Raw genomic sequence first — 26,294 nt, forward strand, 5'->3', positions numbered from 1 at the left:
GGGCAGACTGAGGTAGAGAACCGAGTCGAAAGTTCATTCGGTCCATATGGAATTTGAGAATGAAATTGTAATATAGTTTGGTCTTTAAGTTGGTGGTGGTCCAACCAAACGGCCCAACCAGGATTTTCTTTTTGCTAATTATTCGGAAAGGGTACGCTGTAAGCTAATGATCCATAGGATTAATGAGGCCACGGTGAACAGAACACGACATGTGGGCCCCATCATCCTCACATTTGAGGAGCCTCTGACCATGATGATGTTTCTCTCTCTCATCACTCACTGATGTTAACACTCTCTCACTATTCTCTCCTTTCTTTTCTAAAATTTTCCGCCATTTCAGACAAAGAAACAGTAGAACGGTGAGATTTCTCGTGATACCTCGTTCACTTTCAACCTTTCTCTCGTGCCCTAATCGTCTGATCTTAATTTCCGTTGTCTTCTCCATTTCTCTCTCTACCCACTAAATCAATTTCGGCTGCAGTTCCTCGCTTTAGAGCCTCAAGAATTTGTTTTTGAGGTTTCTCTTTTCTCAATTCGAAATCGGTGTGGCGGTTGCACTGTCAGTCTTCTTAGGTAAGCTTCTTGCTTTCTCTTCTTTTATTTATGCAGTTCACTGTTTCTGAGGTTTTGGTTATCGATCAATTTGTTACTTACTCATACATAGTCGGCTTCTTGAACTGCTTGAAATCTTTTCTTTTATTTATTAGTATGTTTCTCTGACTTATTTCTTTTTCTTTTTTTATTATTTTTATTTTTTTAAAGTATACTGTTTTGCTCCCTTTCCCTAGTGCCTTTTCAGTTCTTGTTTGAACTAAATTGTTTTGATCCTGGTTCATGCAGTTTATGGTATGGTTATAAGGGCTATGGCCATGCCTATATAATTTTTTTTATGCTTTTTGGAACTTGTAACTTTGGGCACTCTCAACGGATCAATGAAGGAGATGGAGCTTGATAATCTCTCGTTTGAGATTATATATTTTATTGAGCTAAGGAAAATATTTTTGGAGTCGAAACTACAAATGAGTAGATATATTGTTTTTTATTTCTATCAAATTTCAATTTGCTTCACACTCTGCCTTGTTATTTTTATACAAATTCAATTTTTGAGTCGGTTCACTGCAAGTGGCTTATTAAATGGGGTAGGATGGGGAACTCAAATGTCAAGTGCTTTGGGCCGAAGTCTAGCTACGTAATTTAATTTGTTCCTGAATATTGTTGATCATTCCAGGATTTTGATCGTTGATCTTCCACTGAGTATAGCATGTTGAATTAAATTTTTCTTCGTTCCTGGGACTCAATATGATAGAAGAAAATAAGAAAGCAATTGTGTTGTACTTCCTGATATTTCGGCTTCTTTTTCTCCTGACAGCTTCTTCAGAATTGGGTTAGTGTAAAGTTGTGATGCTGTATTCCACCTTTCTTTCATCACTTTATCAGACTGGATTTGGTAGGGTACGGCTGCCAGAATGATGGCCACAGTAACTGGCACCTGTGAGATTGTTGAATCGAAGGAAGAGGACCTAGATTCAGATCAACGATCTAAAGGAACTGACATACAGAGTGGCGACCTGAGAGTCAATGACAAAGCTGGAAAACGTCATATGCCGAAGTATCTGCATAATTCTTCCCTGGAGGATGACCTCAATCAGCTATTTCAGGGGATTGATCTCAGAGCCTCTGGGAGAGCATTGCGTTTATCACATCAAAAAGATAGGGAACTATCACAGAAGAATGCTTTGAAAAAGCCAATTAAAATTGGAGCACCTCAAGCATCAGGAATTGGAATTTCAGAGACTGTGACCTTGAAGCAGGCACTGAGGGGATTGTGCATTTCTCAGAAACTAGAGACGGCTGCAATGAAGCGGTTATCAAGACCATCATCTGGACTTTCAGAAGCTGGAACCATAAAACGGTTGTACAGAGCAGTGGTAGTTGATGCCAGTGAAGGTGATCTTTCATCAAACGGAGTTAAAGGGAGTATGGTAGAAATCTCTCTTGTACCAGAAGATGACTCATTTAATTGCTCTAAGAAAATGCCAGAAATCCTGCAAGTTCACAAGGCAAAAGAATTGAACCAAATTGCTCAGTCTTCCCTTCGATATTCAATTACACCAACAACCAAAGTTCAAGTGCCACCAAAAGATGAGATTATTCCAGAATCAACAGAAACTGGGTCTGAAAAATCGAATAGGTGTCCTGGTTCTGTAGTAAAGCCGAAGCCTGCACCTTCATCATCTGGCTCTAGTACCGGCTGTAAAGTAATAGAAGCAGATGAATCAGTTCCTGCCTCAACAAAAGTTGGAAGCATAACATCAATGCCAGGTCTGGGGCGGAGAGATAAGTTTCAACCAGTACTTTCTTCGGCTACCTCTAGCTCTAGTTCTGGCAGTAAAGTAACCAAATCTGCTAGCACTAATCAGCGCCTAGCCAGACCAGTCTTCAGGAACAAAAACCTTATAAGGAAGAAAGTGAAGCTGGATTCATCTTCTGCCACCAGCACTTCCGGTACGTGCTGTAAAATCGATAATGACCTGGGTGCAAGTACAAGTAAATCAGTTAGCCAAATAGACAACTACACTGGAAGTAATTTGAGGAAGGAACCTGCTTCTCCAGCATCCACCAGTACAAATCTAAGTGTTGAAGTCAGTTCGAACAATGCGGATACCATTGAGAGTAGTCTGAGTTGCACGTTGAATAAATGCAGCAGTAATAGATGTGTTGGTGGAAAAGCTAATGCAACATTGAGACCAAGAGAAAAGGGGGAATGCTCACAAAGCTCTAAAAGTAGCATTGGTGAGTACAGCAGTAGCACTAGTGTTAGCGAGGAGAGCAATTTAAGTGGGTCTAGTTGTTGTGGCAGTAGACCACACATGTCAAAAGACTTGAGATGGGAAGCCATCCACCATGTTCAGATTCAGCATGGAAGCTTAGGGTTCAGACACTTCAAACTGCTTAAGCGTCTTGGTTGTGGGGACATTGGAACAGTTTATCTTGCTGAACTAAGCGGCACTAACTGTGTATTTGCTTTGAAAGTTATGGATAATGAACTTTTGGTGAGCAGAAAGAAGATGCCAAGGGCCCAAACTGAGAGAGAAATATTGCAAGTGCTAGATCATCCTTTTCTGCCTACACTCTATGCTCATTTTACAACTGAGAAACTTTCTTGCTTGGTTATGGAATATTGTCCTGGTGGAGATCTGCACGTCCTCCGGCAGAAGCAACCAGGCAGGAGTTTCCCTGAAGAAGCAGCAAGGTAGCAAATGTTAACTGAAGCTCAACATAAGTTTACTTCTGCATGATTACTGCTTTGGACACATTAAGAACTAATGTGCAAAGTTATGATGCATTTTAGCATGCATTCTCCTTGTCTTATACACTTTTATGTGGTTTGTTGATTATGAATGATATGGTGTTCCTAGATTTTCCTTCTCACGTGGATTAGTTACATGTGCTTCATTGAAAGAAATTATAACCATGAATCAAGAGCTCAAACTGGAGGGCAATCTCACCCTTCAGAAATAGCAACTTGGGCCTAGATCTCACTGAATGTGGTTTTTTTTTCCTTTTCTTTTCTTCTTTTTTTTTTTTTAGGTATCATTCAGGGCTGAAACTTACTGGCCAGCCAATATTAGGCCTTTTGAACACATTGGTGAGGTGACTCCAGAGTTCATGAAAAAAAGCAGAAAATTAGTCTTATTTTAGACCCCAAGTTGGAAATAGTCATGCAAAAGTGGAACCATTACTCATACAAAGGCCTAAACTTGTTCATTTATGTTCAACCAGCTGCTCCAACTAGGAATCCAGTGAGAGATGTAACAGAAATGGAAGATTTGAGCTGGTAGCAGGCTCTGAAGAACGTAGGCAAAACTCTACTGTCTCTGTGATGCAGTCAGGAATGTTTAGGAGGGTCAATTGAGCTTTGAATTACTTAATTTGGCCCATGGGTGGGTTCTATAGACATTGAGGTTCTTGGTTTTGGGTGTATTGATTTAATGGGCCAAAGTGAGGTGGTGCTAGTACACAGGATTAGTAGTTATTTTCAGCAATCTAAGTCTGTGTTTCAGTTAGATTAGAATACTACTTATTAGATTGAATTCTGTTTTGGTTCTGTCGCCTTTTTTAGTCTTTTAGAGTGATAGGAGTCCATTAATGAGTCAAATTAGGACTTATAGAAGCTCCATTTTTATGTAATTGATGCAGGTTGACAACTAGAAACTAGCGGACCTTCAAGGGCTGGTTACAAGTCTTTTTGGGTACGCAATTATTAATGGAAAGTAATAATTAAAGAGGGAATTGCAGCAGCCACTAATCTGATAAACAAGCAAAGTAGACAATATAGCAAAAGTAAAAAGAAAAGAAAAAAACAATAATATTAAAATCAGCCCTAAATAATAAACGTGAAATAAGAATCAAATAGGAAAACATGGGGGGATTGGGATCATGGTATTGCAACCCTAAGTTGAGTGCATGCTTATGACAAGTTCCTAAAGAATGCTTGCTGTCCTAGCCCAATAGCCTACACCCAACAGTAAAATGCAGAAAATAACAATGTAAAGAACCCCAAAGTTAATGTGAATTTACCTACTGCAGAAATAGGAAAACAGGGATATGGATTAATTAACAAAAGAGAACAAAGGAAATAATAATGCCTGCTGCAAAACAGTAGTTAGAATAAAAGAAATAGGGGTAAGGGTTTAAGCTGTGAGAACAATGGAACTAAGAATTAGAAGGTAAACAAGTTTACGGAAAGAAACTGATTGCACCCAGACGAGGTCAAACAGGAAAATTAAAGATAGATAGAAAATTTATGAGAAAAGAAAAGAACTCAGCTGGAGGTTGGGACAGCAGGCTGTCAGAGAGGAGAGAAAGAAGAGGATAAGGAACGGGAAAAGATATTGGCAGGACTGCCATAGGGAAGTACAGGGTAGAAGAAGAAAGAAGAAGAAAGAAGGAGATGGGTGGAAAGAAGTGCTGGATTGAAGAGAGAAGAAGGGTGGGGACCAGAATCAAGCAAGAGAACAGAGGAACAGGGGAACGGCTAGCATAAGGAAGAGAAGACGTCAATGACGCCAGGAGAGAGAAGATATCAGACTGTGTGGAAAACAATTATAATTTTGTTCTATAATAACTTGGTTCTCAATTACAATGCCTTTTATTAAAAAATTTCACCCTAAGCCAACAAATGAAATTCCCAGAGAAAACCTTGGTGACTCACTACCCATATCCAATGCTAGGGGCAATGTCAGGGGCAAAGCTCGAAGCCCCAAAGTATCTTAAGTAAAATTAACCGAAACCCAATTAAATTGAAATAACTGAAAATTTATTCAAATCAGACCAAACTAACCCACAAAAGATTCAGAATTATCAAATTAAATCCAAGAGCAAATTGCGTTGGCACCCCAAACAGAGGCCTTAATGCCTTCATTTTTAGGTTTCAAAAGCATCCATCCCCTTTTCTGTTAAATGGTTAGTATTAGAGACTAAAGTACCATTCCACAAAAGGATCAGAACTAAAACGAAAAGACCATCATACCCATCAGTATCTTCTCTTTCAAGAAGCCTGATTGGAGTTTCCTTGCATTTGGACAAGCGAACCCAAACAGTACTTTTAACCTACAATCAACCTCCTATAGGCTTCCAACCTCAGGAATCTTCATCTTTCTCTCTCTATTTCATCCCCCAAAAAAACTGAAACCAAGGGAGGGAAAAAAGGGGAAAAAAAGAAAAGAAAGGGAGGAATGCGGCGAACATTCCTGATTGTCTCCTCATTTTTCCCTCTCTCTCTACTTCATGCACAACTGATTGAAATTAAGAAGAACAAACAGGGAAGGAAAAAAGAAAAAAACAGAGGATGGCTGCGAAAATAGATTCTCCTTCTCATTGCCCCCCCACTTTACGCACAACAGATTGAATTTAAGAAACAAAAAGAAAAGAAAAGAAAAAAGAAAGGAACAGAGGAGGGCGGCCAATATAACTTGTCATTGGTTTTCCTTTTCTCTCTTTGTGTATACTTGATGCACAAAAGAATAACAAAAAAGATGATATTCTTCCATTGTTCCCCTGGTCACTGGAAAATTTTCAGCTTTTCCTGATAAATGATGGACTTTAAGAATTTCAGGCAGGGTAAGGGTAATATGTTTATCTCATATATAATCTGGGATGATTTTGGTATCAAAATAATTAAAATGGTGATTTAACAGAAAGCACTAACAGACTGGACTGATGTGTCCATTATAAGTCCAACTTTGGGGTGTCTATGCTTATCAAACATAAAAATGCGTGTCAACACATTAAGGCATCTGTTTTGGGGTGTCGGAGCAATTTGTTCTAAATCCAATTAAACCCATAAAAGTGCCTATGGGCAGTGCTTCTCGTCGAACCAAAGGATTTGGCCCAAAACTTGTCACCAACCCATGTAAGTGCTGCCATGGGGCTGATCTCTTCACCAACATAGCTGGTTGACTGGAAAGTGGTGCCTAAGACTGATAATGCATCCCCATCAATTATAGATGATGATTTAATTAATGAATATGACTTTTTTCTATAAGAGTTTTGGTGTTTTTGGCATTGCATACAGTATTGCTATCCCAATTCTGATATCTTCTCTTTTCTCTCCCAAAAGCTCCTTTTAATCTTCTAACCAAGTTCTTCTTCTTCTACTCATAACCTTTTGAGTTGAGACCCTTGAAGACTAAACCTCTTCAATCTAGGGCTACATCACTCATTAAGACATCTCGACTCAATTGAGTTCAAAACTTTCTATATAAGAGGTTGGCTTGAGTTGGATCAAGATCTTAGGTGAAGATGTTGACTCAACCGACTTATTCTCTTTTTTTTTGATTCACTTCGCATCCTATCTTGCTAAACCACAGAAGCAAGATGTCTCACGAGTTCTTACACTATGACTATATTGTTTTGTTGTGACCTGAGTTCTTGTTCTTGACTTCGAAGATGGACCAATACCAACATATTTTGGTGGGCGACCCGAATGGCCCGTTCTTGGAGATCTGTGATGAAAGTGGAAGGCCTATGCCCATCACTGATCTTGGGTTATGTAGGGGGTGCAGAGGCACAGCACCCGTGGTACGGTACGGTACAACCCGACCCGATGGATTGACCTGTTTACCTCATTGGGGTATATATATGTATCTTATGTTTGCCCATGAGATTGTTGAGAGATTTGGGATTTTCGCTTTAGGGATATGCACCTTATATATATGTACCTTATGGATCAACCCATTCTTGTTGATTGGTTGTGAGATCTCGGTTTGTTTTTCTTCCATATAGTGAAAAGTTCTCCCTCTTCGCTTGGGACGTAGACACCACATTGGTGTGTGAACCACATTAATTCTCTGTGTGTTTTTGTTTTGTTTCTATTTTGATTCGCTATTTCTTGGTGTTCGTTTTAACACATACTTGTGATTTAGGTATGTGCTTTCAGTGCTTCACATTGCTCCCAGATATTCTGCTTTTAAGTCAATCATCAACTTAAATTTACCCTTTCAAAATTCTCTGTAGAGTCTGAGGTATTCTTGGTTGGGACCATCCAAGGCATAGTTTGACTGCACGCCTTCTCTTTACACTCATTTATAAGGATGTCAATTGTGACCAAAACTTGAAACTTGAACCGGCAGTGGAGCCAGTCTAATCATCATTAGTCAAAATAGTTCAGTTTTGGGCTCGGATAATGTGGTAAACTTTTAATTGGTTTGGTTCTGATTTCTGAACTAATAAACCATGCATTTCAGACTGATAAGACCGGTAAAACTGATGAATCGATTACCTGATACTGAACTGCATAAACTTTTTAAACTCAGTCATTCCTAGGTCAAGAAACAGTGTTTTTACGTTAAAATGTGATGTTTTGAGACTCCATTTGCTTTTGAGAGTCTTAGAATTGTGAGCTTTCAGAGTAGGAGATTGTGGTTGAAATTGAGAAAGAGAGATGGAAAGGCAAATCTACCAGTCCTTACGTATTCTTTTCATTTGATCATTCATTTTTACGAGTTTGTGGCTGGGGTTGTTCAGAATTTTCATGTTCTTAGCTGTTCAGCGAGGTCTTTTGTCCCCTTCTGCAGAGTTTCTTAGACGTGGCCCCTTGTAGCTTCATTTATTGAGTTGAGATAAGTAAATTGGTTCACTTTTGTTTCTGATGAGGATGAAATAACATCGAACTGGGTTCAACCTTGGTCCGGTCATGGACTCTAGTTGGAGACGGGCTCAACCACAGTTGGGTCAAGAAACTCAGTCGGGACCGCTCCAGAGCTCGGATCGGAAACGTGAGGGCAAAGGAACCTTAGCGGTTATAAGAAACATTATCCCATGAAATTCGGGATTCATGATCGGGCCACAAAAGGAAACTACCAACCACTCCGAAAGAAGGGTAAAAACCCTAGTATTGAACGGCTGCGAAGAAAAGATCTAGAACGAATCCAATGGTCAAGAATAAGAGGTAAACTCTATATAAACTAAAGGTTCATGCACAACTGAGGTATCTGAATCATTTCCCTCCATTATTGTTTTCAATTAAAGCTCCCAGAGCTCTGTGGTGATCCATTATTGATTTAACCTTCGAAGTTGGCTTCTCGACCGCGTGGTCGGCCCACATCTATCCTTGTTTTGCAAACAAGCTTCAAAGAATCCTTAGGCAGAACAATTTTTGGATGCATCATTTGGCGCCGCCTATGGGAAACGCTTCAAAAAGCCATGGTGGATACCAGATCTGCAATTTTGAGGAATCAGAATCAAAATCCCCCCTCCTGGAGGGAACCCTCTTGAGGGAAATCATGTTCGTGATGGAGAAATCTGCGAAGAATAAGAAGTTGCTAGAGAAGTTCACCTGAATGACCCGAATGATGAAGTTCGTATGTTTCCAGTCATTCAGGAGCAGATGAACCATATACAAATCCAATTTTTGAAAATATAGCAAATGCTTCGAATGGTGGCCAGATGCCTAGGAGCTCCAAGACACCCTAATCTCCATGATCAGGAAGAAGCCCAAGGATGAGCGCGAAGGGCTGAGGTAAGAAACTCTCCAGTCAGGGGGTGTTCTCCTCAGAGAAATAGACAGTAGGCCGAAGGCCAGAACTTCAGGCAGGAAAGAAATCAAGGTCCACTAGGAGTTCGAGAAGAGAAATCGGGAGTGAGAAGTGGGAATTGCCCAAAAGAGATGAACAGAACGTTCAAGACTGTGGGTAAGGGACTCGAATTGGAACTCTTACTAGACTCAAACGTGGAGTACACACACATACAACAACATCTCAACGTTCGGGTTGTGACAACGTTCGAATGACTGGTACTTGGGCAGTACAAATCGATCGAGAACTGGCAGACATTAACCAAAAGTTAAGACAACTCATGAGGGGTAGAAGGACCGATGGCATTTATTCAATCATCAGAAAAACCCCGTTCATGGATTCCATTGCCAAGTATGAATTCTCCCTTAACTTCAGGCTCCTAACATTCTCTCCATTTGATTGGTCGGGAGACCAAATATCCCACATGAGTTACTACCAACAAACAATGGCTGTTGCTGGTAACTCTAACGAAATTATGTAGTGTGTTTGGGTCATCACTCACGAGAGCAGCTTATAAGTGGTTCTCAAACTTGCCCTTGGGAAGGATAGCCGATTTTGATGAATTGGCTTGTAAGTTTATTGGTCGGTTCCAAAGTGGGATACAGACTAAGAAGACCGAAGAAACTTTGTTCATTGTAAAACATGTAAAACAGGGGAGGAACGAGTCCATTCGGGATTTCTTGCAAAGATTTAATAAAGCTACTATGGAATTTGAGAATCTGGACGAACAGGTGGCCAAAACAGCCCTTTTCACAAGCCTCTCTAATAGACGACTTATGGAGTTACTGTTGCAGGAGATGCCAACCACTTATCCCGAACTTGTCCAAAGATGCCAGAAGCAAGCAGAAGTACCCGAAATCCTTGACATTCGGCAAGGAGAGGGAAAGGCAGCCACTAAAGAACAGAAGGCTTCAGAAAAAGGTTCGAAGGTGCCGAACAATGATCGAGGAAGAAAAGCATGTTCGGGATGGAGACAACGCTCACCCGATCATGCAGAGTATACACCATTAAATACTCTATGGTCGGAGATCTTAATGCAAATTAAAGATCAGGACATCCTAAGTTGGCTACCCAAAATGATTGCCAAACCTGGAGAAAGAAATATGGAAAAGTACTGCCGTTTCCATAAGGACTATTGACATTACACAAACGAGTGTAGACACTTGAAGGCAGATATTGAAAGACTGATACCCTAGGGACATTTATCCAGCTTTGTGAAAGGCCGAGGCGATGATCAAGATAGAAGAGTCGGTGAAAAGAAAGGGGAGTGCTCGGGAAGCGAGACCTGTCGAGTTGAGGCTCCCCAGTCCAAAAAAGGGAAAGAGATCGTAGGGGCCAGCTGATCCCCGATCCTCACTATATTCGGGGGCCTAGAGTCTGAATCCCTCAGAAAATTGAAAGCAAAGTCTAAGTTCATGGGTTCGGGAGAAGCACTAAAAAGAAAGAGACCGAATGTAGAGGATGAGTATTGTTTTCAATGAAGAGGACAAGAGAGGCGTTTGCACACCTCATGACGATGCGATCCTGATCAAGGTTGAGATCAGCCGTCGAGAGGTACATAGGTTATTAGCGGACACATGATCATCATCAGATCTTCTGTCGTATGTTGCATATCAGAAGTTAAAGATGGAGGAGGATTCGCTAAAGCCATCTTCCACCTACTTGTATGGCTTTGCTGGATCTTCAGCGATAGCAGAGGGGTTAGTACAACTAGACCTGACAGTTGGAAATTTCCCAAAAGAGACTACTATTCTGGTAAACTTCTTAGTTGTTGGGGAACTCCCAACATATAATGTCATTTTCGGGAGGCCATCTCGTACGAAGTTGGGAGCGGTTGTATCAACCGAACATATGGAGATCAAATTCCCAACCGAAAAAGGAGTAGGAGAGGTAACTAATGATCAAAAAACTTCTAGGCAATGTTATGTTTCATATTTGAAAGTAAAGTTGAGCCCAAAAAAGCTTTAGCTCTATTGATTGAAGTTCGGGATGATCGGGACGAAGATGTAATACGAAGACTCGAACCCGTTGAAAAGTTAGAACGAATCCAATTGGATTCCAATGATGAAGGAAGAACGACCTTCATCAGATCAAAGCAAACAAAGGACTTCAAAGAAGAATTGAAGGGCTTTCTTCAGGAGAACAATGATGTGTTCGCATGGTCGGCGGTTGATATGCCTGGCATAGACTGAATGGTGGCAAAACACAGGTTGTGGATAGACCCGAAGGCCAAACCAATAATTCAGAGAAGAAGGAATTTCTCAATTGAAAAGCACGAGGCTATTAGGTGTGAAGTGGAGAAATTAAAGGGTTCGGGATTCATCAAACCAATCGAATGTTCGACTTGGTTAGCCAATGTTGTGATGGTCAAGAAGTCGAACGGGAAATGGTGGATGTGTACCAATCATGGTGGGAGATTTCTTGAGATCTCGAGATATTTTGTTTTTTGAGATAGGAGAGACTAGATGGAGGTCGAGAGCAGAGAATTGGGATATCTCGCTCGAGATCTCGTCATATCTCGCTATATCTTGTCATATCTTGCCATATCTCTCCCTGGATCTCGCCGGAACTCTTAATTTTTGCCTTTTTTTGTGTGGATTTGACTGAATTTTCATTTGCAACTACTCTTAGCACATCTACAACATCGAAGGAAGATCAATCATTCTCGACTTGTCTTATAAACTTATAATTTAATGACTTATATAAAACTTCTAATGGTTGTATAATTTTATTATTCTATTCTTGAAAATTGAGATTGTGATACTCATATTGATGGAATTTTGATAATATTAAGGTTGCTTGATGCATTTGATACACTTACTTTTTATTTGTATGCCTTAAAGGTTCTATATTACATGTTGTATAACCTTACATTTCCTAATCCTACAACATTTCAGTTTCACACTATGGGTAGACTTAGAAATCATACATAGGGTTGTTTTCTGACAAATCCAAGGCCACCAATGTGTTCAAAATGCCTTAAATAGTTTAAATACCGTGTTTCAACCCAACTGGGACCCAAAATCCTCCGTGATGGGCTACCGAGTTGATGCCAAAAAATTGTATATCTTGATCGAGATCTCGCCGAGATGGTCGAGATCTCGGTTTTTTAGGAGGCGAGATCTCGCTCAAGAGCAAGATCTTCTACCATGGTACCAATTACATAGACCTCAACAAAGCATGCCCGAAGGACTGCTATCCTTCACCTCGAATAGATCTTCTAATCGATGCAACGGCTGGATATGAAACTTTGAGTTTTATAGACGCATATTCGGGATACTATCAGATCCTAATGAATGTTGAGGATGAAAAGTTTACTGCATTCATGAACAATCGTGAAAGTTTCTATTACAGGGTCATGCCGTTCGGGTTAAAGAATGCGGGAGCCACTTATCAAAGGCCAGTGAACAAAATTTTCAAAGATTTGGTCGGGAAGAACATGGAAGCTTTTGTTGACGACATGCTTGTGAAGAGCCTTCAGCGTTTGAGACACATAACAGACTTGACATAAGTTTTTCGTTTTTTTTGTTTCAAGGATGTACTAGATGAGGCTCAATCCCGAGAAGTGCGCCTTCGGGGTATCTTCTGGTAAGTTCTTGGGATTGATGGTTTTCCAGCGTGAAACCCAAGCACCAATAAAAATACAAGCCTTGATTGACATGGAACCTCCAAAGACTGTTCATTGCACAAACGGGTAGAGTAGCAGCTTTGAACCGATTTATAGCACAATCGGGAGAAAAATGTTTGCCCTTCTTCAAAGCTTTAAAAGATCTGAAAGGAAGCAAGGAGGCACGATGGACCGAAGAGTGTCAGAAAGCGTTCGAAAACTTGAAGATGATGCTTGACAAACTACCTTTGTTATCTTGACCAGAGAAAGGTGAGACTTTGCAAATTTACTTGGTAACTTCGTCCTTGGCTATAAGTGCTGTTCTTGTTAAGGGAAAAGGCAAAAAGCAGTGGCCAATCTATTATGTAAGTCATGTGCTGAAATGAGGTTCTTAGAGATTGAGAAGCAAACGTTGGCCCTGATGATGGCAGCAAGGAAATTGAGACCCTATTTTCAGGCATACTTGATCGAGGTATTAACCACTTTTCCTTTTTGAAAAAAGTACTGTATAAGCCAAGATTTGTCGTGAAAAATGGTGGCATGGTCGATAGAACTTGGAGAATTTCATGTGGATTTCAGACCTCGAACAACTATAAAGGCTCAGGCCTTGGCTGACTTTATGGTGGAGACTACAACTCCCGCAGAAGAAATAACTGAACATATTATCTCGACCATGTGGAATATCTATGTTGTTGGTTCGAGCAACAAGCAAGGGGCATAAGGAGGAGTCTTATTAAAGAGTCCCGAGGGCTTTATCATTGCATATGCATTGAGATCTATGTTCGAAGCAAGCAACAATGAGGCCGAATATGAAGCTTTCTTAGCTGGCCTTCGGTTAGCAAAAGCTTTGGCTATATCTTAGATAACTGTTTATAGTGATTCTCAGCTCATCATAAATCAAGTACAGGGAGAGTTGGGGATGAAGGAGCTTAGACTACAAAAATATCAAGAAATGATACAAACTTTGAGAAAAGAGTTACTTTAGAGAAGTCCAAGTCTGTCAGATCCGGAGGAAGGAAAATGCTATGGCAGACGAGCTCTCAAGGCTAGCAAATGCGAAGGAGAAGACTCTTGAGCCTTTGGTATACATTGAGGAATTAAGTTTCCCAAGCACCAAAGGAAAGGAAGTATCTTGTATTGAGGACGGACAATGCTGGATGGACCCAATCGTTGAATACATTCGGGACAACAAATTGCTAGGAGATTCAAAGGAAGCTAGAGTTATTCGTGTTCGAGCAGCAAGGTTCACAATACAAAATGGCAGGTTATACCGAAGATCCTATGCCGGACCACTGCTCAGGTGTTTGGGACCTGAGGGATTGAAGAGTGCATTGGTAGAAGTACACGAAGGAATCTGTGGAGCTCACATGGGTGGTCGGGCACTAGCACATAAAATTCTAAGGCTCGGGATATACTAGCCGAAGGTGCAAGAAGATGCTTTAGAGTATGTATGTTACTGTAAGAATTGTCAAATCCATTTGATAGTGTCGAAGAAACCAGCAACAACCCTGACGTCAATCCTTGACCCAATCCCATTTGCAATGTGGGGGATTGATATCATGGGGAATTCACCAAGGCAAACGGCGGTGGGAATATTTGATCGTAGCAATTGATTACTTCACTAATGGGTTGAAGCAATCCCACTGGCAACAATAATTGAAAAGGTGGAGAAGTTCGGGTTGGAGTCAATCATCCATAGATTCGGCATCCCGAAGATTCTGGTCACTGATCATGGAACACAATTTGACAACCCTCAATTCACACAGTTCTGCGGGACCTATATGATCGAGCACCAGATGTCTTCGGTGGCATACCCTCAAAGCAACGGCCAAGTAGAGGTAACAAACTGAACCCTGCTTGATGGAATGAAGAAGAGATTAGAATCTAATAAAGCTTTATGGGTTGAGGAACTCCAGAACGTTCTTTGGGCTTACCGAACTACAATTCGAACACCCACGGGAGAAACTTCGTTCAAATTGGCTTACGAATTAGAGGCTTTGGCTCCAGTAGAGATAATGGCGGGGACCCTCAGAGAACGAGAGTTCGAAGAAAAAAAAATGATCAAGGATTATTAGACAACCTAGATTTATTAGACGAAGTCCAAACGAGAGCCATCACCCGAACTCAACATTACCAAAGGAGCATAGCATCCCACTACAATACCCAAGTAAAGCACCGGCAATTTCGTTCGGGAGACTTAGTCCTCAGAAACACTTTAGCATATGATTCGTGTCATCAAAGAAAATTGGACCCTTCGTGAGAAGGACTGTACATGATCGTGAAACCAGTAGGTTCGGGGGCTTATAAATTAAATAACCTAACAACTGATCGTAAGATTGACCGATCATGGAATGCGAGGCATCTTAAAAAGTTTTATCCTTTGCTGTTATTTTATTTTTGAGATGTAGTCCGACTCAAATTTTCAAATTTTTAGTGCAATTTATGTTTCAGACACCAAACCCTCTTTTGAATGGGGGCATAGAAGGCTATAATAGTAGTTATTTTAGTGCAGTTAATTCAAAAGGCTTCGGTGTTAACCAATTGAGTCCTTCGAAGTAGAGGCTTCGGTTTAACTCGAATGAGACCTCCTAACACTTAGAAGAATTCTAAGGAATTCTTTAAGTAGAGGCTTCGGTTTAACCCGAATAAGACCTCTTAACACTTAGAAGAATTCAGGAATTCTCTAAGTAGAGGCTTCTATTTAACCCGAATGAGACCTCCTAACACTTGAAAGAATTCTCAGAATTCTCTAAGTAGAGGCTTCGGTTTAACCCGAATGACACCTCTCAAGACCTGAGAATTCTCTAAGTAGAGGCTTCAGTTTAACCTGGATGAGACCTCCTAACACTTAGAAGAATTCTCAGGAATTCTTTAAGTAGAGGCTTCGGCTTAACCCGAATAAGACCTCCTAACACTTAGAAGAATTCTCAGGAATTATCTAAGTAGAGGCTTCGATTTTACCCGAATAAGACCTCCCACACATGGAAGAATCCCAAAAATTTTCTATGTACAGGTTTCATGCACGCCCGAACGATGTTTACAAAATCTTTGAAGTATTCAAAGTAGAGACTGTAGGAGATTTATTAAAGTACGAACAAGAACAATGGATCTCAAGAAGTTTTCATTAAAATATCAATGGTCAGAGGGGGCCAACCCTTACAAAAAGAAAAAGAAAAAGAGAAAAAGCAGGAAAAATCATTGAACTTGTGGAGGATTTTCTGCTAGAGGAGCTTGCTGGAACGAAGGGAGATCATGATCAGGTAATTGGTTCTGGTTCGGAAGTTGTAGTTCAGGATCAGCGTTGTCTTGAACTACTTCACCTTCTGGAGACAGGGAGGAGAATCACTTAGGTAGAACTCCAAGTTTGGGTCTGCAGCTGGAGGGTTTTCTTTTCCCTTGGCCCAATCAGGAATGGGCAACTTGAGAGCCTCAAACACCTCCAAGTGATACCTTTTGATAACGGCTGGTGTCAAATGAAGGATCAACTTTCAGAATTGACTTCCACACATCATTCTGCCCGTCCCTGTATGCATGAGTATTGAAGGGAACCAGAAGATCATTGAAGGGCTTGCTGTTCAGATATTTCTGAATGCAAGCCTTTCTTGCCTCCATAGAGATGTGTTCGGGACCGGATGGTGCTGCCCGAGCTTGAAGCTCATACTTCTCTTTCACGAGGCTCTCAACCTTAGCCTCAGATTCTCTCACCATACCTTGGAGTTTCTTGACCTCTTGATCAAGATCTCCAATTCTCCTGACCGCAACTTCCAAGTCCTTGGTAGTCTTCTCCAACTTCAGATTCTCCTCTTTCAGTTGAGAGATTTCGGTCCCTTTCTCCTTCACCTCACCTTCCTGACGCTTAGCTCGGACGCTGAGACACCCAATACGAAGAATAGCTTCTGTTTGCCTGTGGAAGCTATAGGCAATCACCCTGCAAAGAGAAGGAGGAATTAGTGTTCGGTAATGAAAAGCTTTGGACACTTGTCAAAATTTTTGCTACAACAATGTAAGATAAACCACTTACTTGACAGAGGAGTTGACGAACTCCTCATCGGTGGCAGCATCAAGGATCTTGCTCTCAGCAGGCATTTGGCGAAGGTCCCCCATTCTATCGCTCGATTAGTGTCCAAAGAAACGTGGTCGTTCTCCGTTAAGTGCCATCGGGGAATGTATACATTCCTCGTTTGTCTGGCTCTCTTTGAAGCCGCATCGTCCTGGAGGTCGTGCCTCCTCTTTGTCAGGATCACCTCGTCTTGAGTGGATTCTCCGACATCCATTGGGGCCTTTCCTCGTTTGGTGGCCCCATGTAACATCTTCAAAATCCCCTTCGGGGCGTGCATGGAGGTCTTCGGGGGTGCAGCGGTGGTACCTTCAAGCTCTTTTCTCTTGGCCCTTGGAGTTCTGTCCTCAGCGGCTTCCAAACCCTTGGAAGCCATAGCTTTAATAGCCTTAGGATTGTATCTGGGAGGCACTGAAAGAAAAAGAAAAAGAAGTCAGTACACAATACAAACTAAAGTACGAAAAGGAAAAAAGAAAAGACTACATTGAGTTCGGGAGTTCACGGGGGCTAAACCCCACATTAAGAGAACAACATCGTACTCCATTGCCCAACCATGGATCTCCTGACTCGCCTTCATAGATTTTATCTTCTTAACGACGCTTTCTTCGTCGGGAGACAATGGTAGAGCACCATTCACCTTGGTGTAGGAATCATGCCGATTCCAAGCGATCGGGAAGTTGAGTTCGGATGGTGGTGCTCGGCAGAAGAAATACCGATGACACCACCCTTTATGATTAGATGGGCAGGTACCCTCAGCTAGGATACCGCTCGACCATTTCAGCTCAGTTTTAGAGCGTTTGGAAAGATAAACCCAACCGAGAGGGTTGGATTTATTGAGGTATAAAAATGAGAAAAGATTGGAAGAGAATGATGGATTTCAAGGTCAAGGCAAAGCCCGAGGAAGTCGACAATATGACGCCAGTTGTTTGGGAGAAGCATTCCTGGGCAAATCTCCCAGTGATTCAAAATTTCTAAAAATAAGGGGTAGAAGAAAGGAAATTTGATGCCACTTTTTAGGGTGTTAAGATACAAAGAGAACTCTTCAGGAGGGTTAGAGTTAGCCCTCTCATTTGGTTTGGGAACTCGAAGAAGATAAGAAAAAGGCACAGAATAGTAATCGGAAGCAGAGGTCGATTCGTCATTGTTAAGGTGAGAAACAAAAAAACCAGGACCTTGTATAGGTCTCTTGGATGATCGGGAGCTTCCTACAAGGGATTGTTTTGGGGCTTTCTGTTTTTGAAGAACGAAAGGAGAAGCAATCTTTCATTTCTCCATCTCATTCCTAGGCTGATTCCTAGGGTTTAATTGAATGGAGGCTAACTAGCGGTCGGTTATCCTCTCACCCTAGTCGCCGGATAGTTCAACTGAAGTAGAGGGGGTTGGCATGTTGCCAGAATCTTCTCCTCTAGCAACATGGTGAGCAGAATCATCCTCAAATGTTCTGCCACTACCCATTGCAAAAGAAGAGGTTGTCTATAGGTGTTTATGAAGACAAAAGGCAAAAATCCTGAAGGCTAAGACCCCAAACCCGAAAAAGAATAGAGAAGAACAACGAGGAAATGGTTGAAGAACTTACTTGCTTATGTTGGAAAGAGATGAAGCTTGAAGACTAGAAGGTTTGAAAAATGGCAGAACTTGCAAGAAAACTTCAACAGCAGGAGGATGCGCAAGAAAATCTTCAAGTACAGACAAGTTCGCAAATGAAGAAGTAAAAATTGAAGTATAGACTCGAAGGGATTTAAATAGATTAGAGGAAATGGCGTGTACGGTCAGGATTTATTTGGATCAGTGGTCATGTTCGAGTGACGTTTCAGGGTTTAATCCAACGAACAGATCAATATTCATCGACGGCTAACAATTACTGACAGTTCAAGCATGAAGGTAATAATGAATATGGCTGATAGAGGCTACGTGGCATGACTGGCACAGGCTACAAGGAGTGTGGGTGGCTCGAGAGATGTACCATTGCGCATACCAGCTTAATAAATGCGACGTTTGGAGATCGAAGAGGACGTCTGGCCTTTTGTCCACTGGGTTTTAATGATCGAGATCAGTTAGAATCAAACCAAGCCCTTGGTCGTTCAATCCCGATCACTTGGCCTGGGGGGCTCATGATGAGGATGAAATAATGTCGAACCGGGTTCAAACTTGGTCGGGTCATAGACTTCGGTTGGAGACGGGCTCAACCATGGTCGGGTCAAGAAACCCGGTTGGGACCGGTCCAAAGCTCGAATTAGTAATGTGAGGGCAAAGGAACCTTAGCAGTTATAAGAAACGTGATCCCATGAAATTTGGGATTCATGATTGGGCCAAGAAAGGAAACTACCAACCACTCTGAAAGAAGGGTAAAAACCCTAGTATGGAACGGCTGCGAAGAAAAGATCTAGAACGAATCCAATGGTCAAGAATAAGAGGTAAACCCTATATAAACTAAAGGTTCATGAACAACTGAGGTATTTGAATCGTTTCCCTCCATTATCGTTTTCAAATAAAGCTCTGCAACTAGCCAGAGCTCTGTGTTGATCCATTATTGATTTAACCTTAGGAGGTGGCTTCCCAACCGCGTGGTCGGCCCACATCTAACCATGTTTTGCAGGCAAGCTTCAAGGAATCCTTAGGTGGAACAATTTTTGGACGCATCAGTTTCCTAATTGGTCTAGGCATAATTGGTTCAAGCTAAATCAATTGGTCCCAAGTTTTTAAACCAAAAAATGGGGTTTCAGTAACTGGTTTGTTATGGGTTCCTAACAATACTGAAACTGATTTGGTTGAACTATTCCAAAACCTGTGTATTACTATAGTTTATATTGTGTTTAATCTGCATGGTTATCAATTTATGTGCTGCTGCGTACCCTGTTTTAGTGGCTTTTCTTAGGTTACTGCCTCTACTAGAATATGCTTAACCAGTCTCATAGGATTCCTAATCCCTAGGGTTCTCGCTGCATAGAGCTGCTGCCACAGACACTAGGTTTCACATCCACTCTTTCTTCTTCTTCACAAAAAATAAGCGTCTGAAGGAAGGATTAACAAATGAAGCCATAACCAAAACAACATTACAAGCAGCAATTGGTGAACCCTGTAGCCATTCCTTCAAAGACCTGAGCTTGAGCCACCAAGCGAGACAGTGATGGATGGAGACATAATTGAAGTCGCAGAAGATGACTTCAAAGTAGGTACACTACAAAACCGTCTGTATAATTCGGAGTTTTTAGTCAGTCCTTGTACAGGCTGAATTATTGGACCTAGTAGTTGTATAGTTTAGTAGTATAGGGCTGGGAATACAAGTCCAATTAGGAAACCCAGCCCCTAGGTTGTATAAATAAACCCCTCCACTCATGGGGAGAGGCAGTCCTGAATATTTAATGATAAGGCTTCCCATTCAAGCACTTTGTGTGTGTTTTAGTATTTGTTCTGTCAATTAGTTTGAGGATCCAAGTAGTAGAAGTTTTGGCTGTCAATAAGTTTGAATATCCAAACCCTAGGAAGATTCTAAGTGAAGTCCAGTTCAGATCCTTGACAGTGTCTGTAGGAGACAGCCTTGAACCTCTGTGTCTTCAACAGCATTCCAGCTCCATAAAGGCTCCATTCAGGGTCCCAAGCAGGTATATTACTAGTAGCCCTCCTTAAACCCACTGGGCCCACCCTTACAGCTTTAATTTTCGGTTCTGACCCTAGAGATATGGGTTGAACTCCCTCTTTCCCATCTAAACCCAATTCTGATTACGACTCCTGAACCAGTACCCTATTTAACACTATATTTTAAGTTTTAACCAACAATGCACTATCATTTCTCTCACCTTTGATCAACCAAGGCCTAGATCTGTCCATTCTTGCTTTTATCACCCTATTTTCCCTTCAAAATCAAGAAACCTAAAATATATCCCAATTCTCCCATCCAAAATCAATGACACCTAAAGAGATTATTCTACTGAGTGAAGTCTAAATTGCTTTCAACTTTTATCTAATTCCTTTGAGATTTTATTCCATGTCTCAAATCTATCCCATCTCAACCGACCCAGCACACCAAAAGTTAAGCACTACTATCCCATTAAACAAACCAAACCCAACCCAGGAATTAGAAGACATTTATTAGGAACCAATTGAAGAACCCGTATGCTCTAATGAAAACCTAGGTTTGGACCTGGAATACAGATCTAGCCATAGAGATCTTGGGAACTACAGCCTTTTTCGAGTAAGGCTGAATCAGAGGGTCTCACTTTCAAAATCATGGAACTTTGTAGGAGAGGGGTGGTAGCTTACTTTTTATTATCCACAATTTCACTTTGCCCTTGTTGTCTCTTTCTTTTCTTTCTAACCCCTGGTTCTACTTCAGATGGGTCTCTCACATTTCACCGTCTCACAATTATTTTCCATAAGACAGATACTCATATATAGTTGCTGGAATTGTCTTCAAATTCAAGGATCTGAAAAAAGAAAAAAAGAAAAAAATTCAAGTTGCTGCTCTTCTAACATTAACAAGTTGAATCAATCCCCAGCTAGCCTCCCCACACTCACCTGATATAACCCTATCATCAAACCTTACGTCTTACCAATCATAGCTCTAGTTTTCAACTTTCCTCTTTATGTTTCCTTAGACATAATTTCAATTTCGTCTTTTCTCCCACTGGGGTTTTGTCTGAGATGAAAAGGCTGCCTTTTCTTTTAAGGTTTTTCATTTCTGTCCCGAGAGGGCCGAAGGTCCCACCGAATAACATCCACAACTTTCTTGTCAGTCGATTTCCTGCCATTGTAGAACTTGTACACCCATAGCTCTAGTTTTGACCCTAAGCCCTAAGTTGACCTACCCAAGCACAAACCAAATTATAGAGAATGGCTTCCAGTTGATCTCTTACCAGTGTAGAACCACATCATTTGGGCTCTTAACCTTGGATCTGCATCATTATGTTATCTGGCATTTGGATAGGAGATGGTTTGTCCAACCACTTTGGAAGCTGGTTTTTGAATCATAGTCTTCCTATGGTTTTTACAAGAACTTCCTTGATCTTGTAGAACCATTAGTGAACTGCATTTTGAAAAATAAAGTTAAATCATGGTTTCACCTCAAACCACTAGTACCTTTTCACATTGAAATAATTGTTTAGAGGTCACGAGAGTTATCTTCCCAACAGAAAAGGAAAATGGTAAATCACTACTTTTGGTCTTCTTATTGCAAGAGATTAATAATCAAATTGGTTTCAGTATGGGTCTATTACAACCTGAACCGAGTAGGAACTGCAAACTGAATCAATGGTAACATTGTCTCTTGGAAATTACAAGAGTTGTTAAGGAACTGCAAATTGGATCAATGGTAAAAATGGTTTTTCAACCACATTGTTTTGAACCGCTTAATTGACGCCCAATCTGCTAAGGAACTCTATGGCCCAAAGTGAGGAGCGGGACCCTTGTGCCGGTCGGCAACAGAATGTGAAGCATAAGCCACTTTCAACATCAAGAATCAATTAATCAGTAAATGCCTAGGCGAATGCTTTGACAACCATGGTTTGATGAGATGAACTAATGTTTGTGTTTTTTTTTTGAATAATTTTGAATAATTATGATTCTTGAATGTTTTTTTTTTTGGATGAATGTGATTATTGAATATTTGTTTAGCTTATTATAGAAAATATTTGTATTGAAAAGTAGTTAATATTGAAAAAATTTGACCCAATCGCTTTGGTCGCCTTATTGCTGCCTACGCGCCACTTTGTCACCCATTTGCCTAGGCTGAGCCCTAATCGCTTTGGTTGTCTTGCCGCTTTGACAACTATGATAAGATGCGAGTTGGAGAACTAACATTGGAAAATATAAGAAATTTGATTGTTTGATGGGCCACAGTGCTTTCCACAGGATCTGATATCATGGTTTAAAACCAGACATGAGTTCAGTCTGATGAATATATCATGATGAGATTTAGAGCAATTGAGTGAGTGGCATAGAACAAAACTAGTGCAAACAAGATGATTGATACTAGACGCACTCAAGTCATGGTAAGTCATGACTCATGAAGTCAAACTTTATAAAGAGTAGTGTAAATTCAAGAAATCCCTAGACATAACGATTTAATCAAATTAGCTCTCAAACACTACCACTGAAAAAAGAAATCTAAGAGTTAAGAGAGTATGAGTTACCTGGGTATCTCTAATTCAGGGATGAAGAAGTATCTTATTCAAGTGGATTGTTACGTCTGCCTGGATGTTGACAATCAAATCCTCATGCTTTTTTTGAATAATTTTTCATAATTATGATTCTTGAATGTTTTTTTTTGGATGAATGTGACTACTGAATATTTGTTTAGCTTATTATAGAAAGTATTTGTATTGAAAAGTAGTTTAAAAGTAGTTATATTGAAAATTCTTGACCCAACCGCTTTGGTCGCCTTATTGCCGCCTAGGCGCCACTTTGTCACCTAATTGCCTAGGCTTGAGCCCTAATCGCTTTGGTCGTCTTGCCGCTTTGACAACTATGATAAGATGTGAGTTGGAGAACTAACAGTGGAAAATATAAGAAATTTGATTGTTTGATGGGCCACAGTGCTTTCCACAGGATCTGATATCATGGTTAAAACCAGACATGAGTTCAGTCTGATGATTATATCATGATGAGATTTAGAGCAATTGAGTGAGTGGCATAGAACAAAACTAGTGCAAACAAGATGATTGATACTAGATGCACTCAAGTCATGGTAAGTCATGACTCATGAAGTCAAACTTTAGAAAGAGTAGTGTAAATTCAAGAAATCCCTAGACATAACGATTTAATCAAATTAGCTCTCAAACACTACCACTGATAAAAGAAATCTAAAAGTTAAGAGAGTATGAGTTACCTGGGTATCTCTAATTCAGGGATGAAGAAGTATCTTATTCAAGTGGATTGTCACGTCTGCCTGGATGTTGACAATCAAATCCTCATGCTGGCTTCTTCAAACGTTACTTCTATTATGATTGACCATCCATCATTAACTCTGCCCTTGCTTTACACTTTTTATGTTGGTTTTCTTTACCATTTCTTATTCCACCATGTCTGCAGGTTTTATGTCGCAGAGGTCCTTCTAGCCTTGGAGTATCTGCATATGCTTGGGGTTGTCTACCGAGACCTCAAACCAGAAAACATTCTGGTACGAGAGGACGGCCACATTATGCTCTCAGATTTTGATCTATCGCTCAGGTGCACTGTGAGCCCTACAATTCTTAGATCTTCTTCCTACAAGATGGAGCCGGAGAAGGTACAGGGACCCTGTGCAGATTCCAGTTGCATTGACCCTTTCTGCCTACACCCGTCTTGGGTCCAAGTATCCTGCTTTTCTCCGAAGCTTATTTCTGCCACAGCCAAAAACAGGAAGTTAAAATCAGACGTGCTAACCCAGGTCAGTCCATTGCCACAGCTTGTGGCAGAACCAACCAATGCACGATCCAATTCTTTTGTTGGGACCCATGAATACTTGGCTCCTGAGATCATCAAGGCAGAGGGTCATGGGAGTGCTGTTGATTGGTGGACATTTGGAATCTTTATGTATGAACTTCTGTTTGGCAAAACACCTTTCAAGGGTAGGGGAGATGAGGACACCTTAGCTAATGTGGTATCACAGGGCCTCAATTTTCCTGAAGGTCCTGTCGTCAGTTTCCAAGCAAAAGATCTGATCAGAGGACTGTTGGTAAAGGAGCCAGAGAACCGGTTGGGTTCATTAAAGGGGGCCACTGAAATCAAGATGCACCCATTCTTTGAGGGCTTGAACTGGGCACTTATACGATGTGAAGTCCCTCCGGAGATTCCCAGGTTCCCAGATCTTGTGGCTCCAGAAACGGAGTCATATAACAACAGTAAGTGTGTAGAAATTGGGGTTACGGAAGCGCATTTGGAATTTAATTTGTTCTAGGCTTATAGCAAGGTTTGTCTACAGTCAAGTTGTTTGATGTAATTACAAAGCAGAATCTCCATTAGGTGGCTTCCCACAAAAATGATAATGTTGAGCTAATATTGTAAATATAGACGGTAAAAGTTGGCGAAAAGTTGTGTATGGGTATATAATATGAAATGAAAAAGAAAGGGTGATCCTTTTTCTGAAAATAATGATTAATGGCTGGTGTTCTATGGAGATTCTTTTAGGATGGATTGATTAGCATTTTGAATTAGTTTGCGGTGACAGCGAATAAGTACGTAGCAATGTTTCAGGTTGCTTTGTCAAAGAAAATTGTCTAAGAAGAAAGCAGTGTGTGAAAGTTGGTACTTCCAGGGTAGCTATGGTTTTGCCGTCCTCAAGACGTAATTTGTCCCCACCAAAGATACTAGATGGATTATGGCGAATCATCTCTTGGGGTACAAAGAATTTCAGTTTTGGTTGTTCTTTAAATTTTTGCAGAAAAAAACTTAAATTTTGGTAAATTAAAATCATAAAAGGATGAGTTGTAGATGGTTACACTTTAGTGATCTTAACTACAATGGATCTAGACATATGAGGTGTCTATTTGCGTTCACTTTCACTTGATTTGCCTTGCATAGTCTTTAGATTATTTCCACGCTTTCAAATGGACGAACCAAAGTGATGGAGGTTCAGAATGAGCTTCTCTCTTTGGAGAATTCATAGAGCAAATGAGAGTTACGGATAAGATGCACACATGTAGACATGCACGTGTAGTATCAGCTTGATACTCAGGTTTCCATTTAATTATGTGGTTGGGACATACCCCGGTCAAATGTAGCCAATATGAAATGCTCCATTCACGCTAAGACAGAAGGAAATACCAACATAAACAAAATGTCCACCCTAGAAACTGCTAGGCGGGCAAGTGCTCGGGACCCTGTCGGTTTTAAGAAAGGTAACCTACACACTATTTAACAAGGTCTCAATCCTTAGGTAAGGAGACGAACATTTTTTGGTTAATCCTTGAGCAGCACTCGCTCGAGATTCTAATCTGATCCTTGACTAACTTAGCCATCGGAGGTGGTTGCTTGGCATCCAAGCTGGCCCGCGTCTAACTTCTTTTGCAAGTCTTATCTTTGTCATAGATGGGACCTCAATCGGGAGTCAATTCACTTATGTGGGGACCAGGGTTAGATCTAAGAAACAAGCGCTGTCTTTGAGAACGATAACAAGTCATGACAAGACAAATGAACAATACTGGACGAACTACCCGGCAAAATACTATAACTGGGGACCAAAACCCAGACGATCAAAACCTTTGGAAAGAGGGAGGCAAACATTCAAACTAGGAGGGTGATCGGGATGAAACTCGAGTTGCCCAAAACCCTCTCGGGGAAGGTACATCGGCAGGACCCTAGGGACCTATTACCGCTGTAGATCTGAACGAGATTTAGAAAGGAATGCTCGAGCTGCAGGGAGTGTTACGGGGACTGGTTCACCAGGTAGGAATTCAACAGGGACCTCCATGCAACACTCAAGTGGGAAGATTACAGCAAGCTACCTGGAGGGCAAGGGGTACCTGGCCACCAAGCGTAAACCAGGCCAACGACCGACGGGAGGTGCGGCTCGGGACCAAAACAGAGAAAAGGCCCGGGGACAGTACTAGGGTCAGTGCCTTCAATCGACTCTCGAGAC

At 41.0% G+C, this 26,294-nt stretch overlaps 1 protein-coding gene across 1 annotated transcript; it reads left to right on the top strand.

Moving 5' to 3' along the window:
* Window positions 1–253: 253 nt before the first annotated feature.
* On the top strand, window positions 254–24,966 carry LOC149024168 (serine/threonine-protein kinase D6PKL2-like). The gene is made up of 3 exons (XM_089144489.1): window positions 254–573; window positions 1,370–3,253; window positions 23,768–24,966. The coding sequence occupies exons 2-3, from the start codon at window positions 1,467–1,469 to the stop codon at window positions 24,612–24,614; spliced, it is 2,634 nt and encodes an 877-aa protein (XP_089000615.1). The 5' UTR covers window positions 254–573; window positions 1,370–1,466; the 3' UTR covers window positions 24,615–24,966.
* Window positions 24,967–26,294: the final 1,328 nt, after the last annotated feature.

The sequence above is a fragment of the Hakea prostrata genome, chromosome 2 (assembly GCF_041222555.1).
Source record: "Hakea prostrata isolate BN-2017 chromosome 2, UWA_Hpros_2, whole genome shotgun sequence".
Lineage (NCBI taxonomy): Eukaryota > Viridiplantae > Streptophyta > Magnoliopsida > Proteales > Proteaceae > Hakea > Hakea prostrata.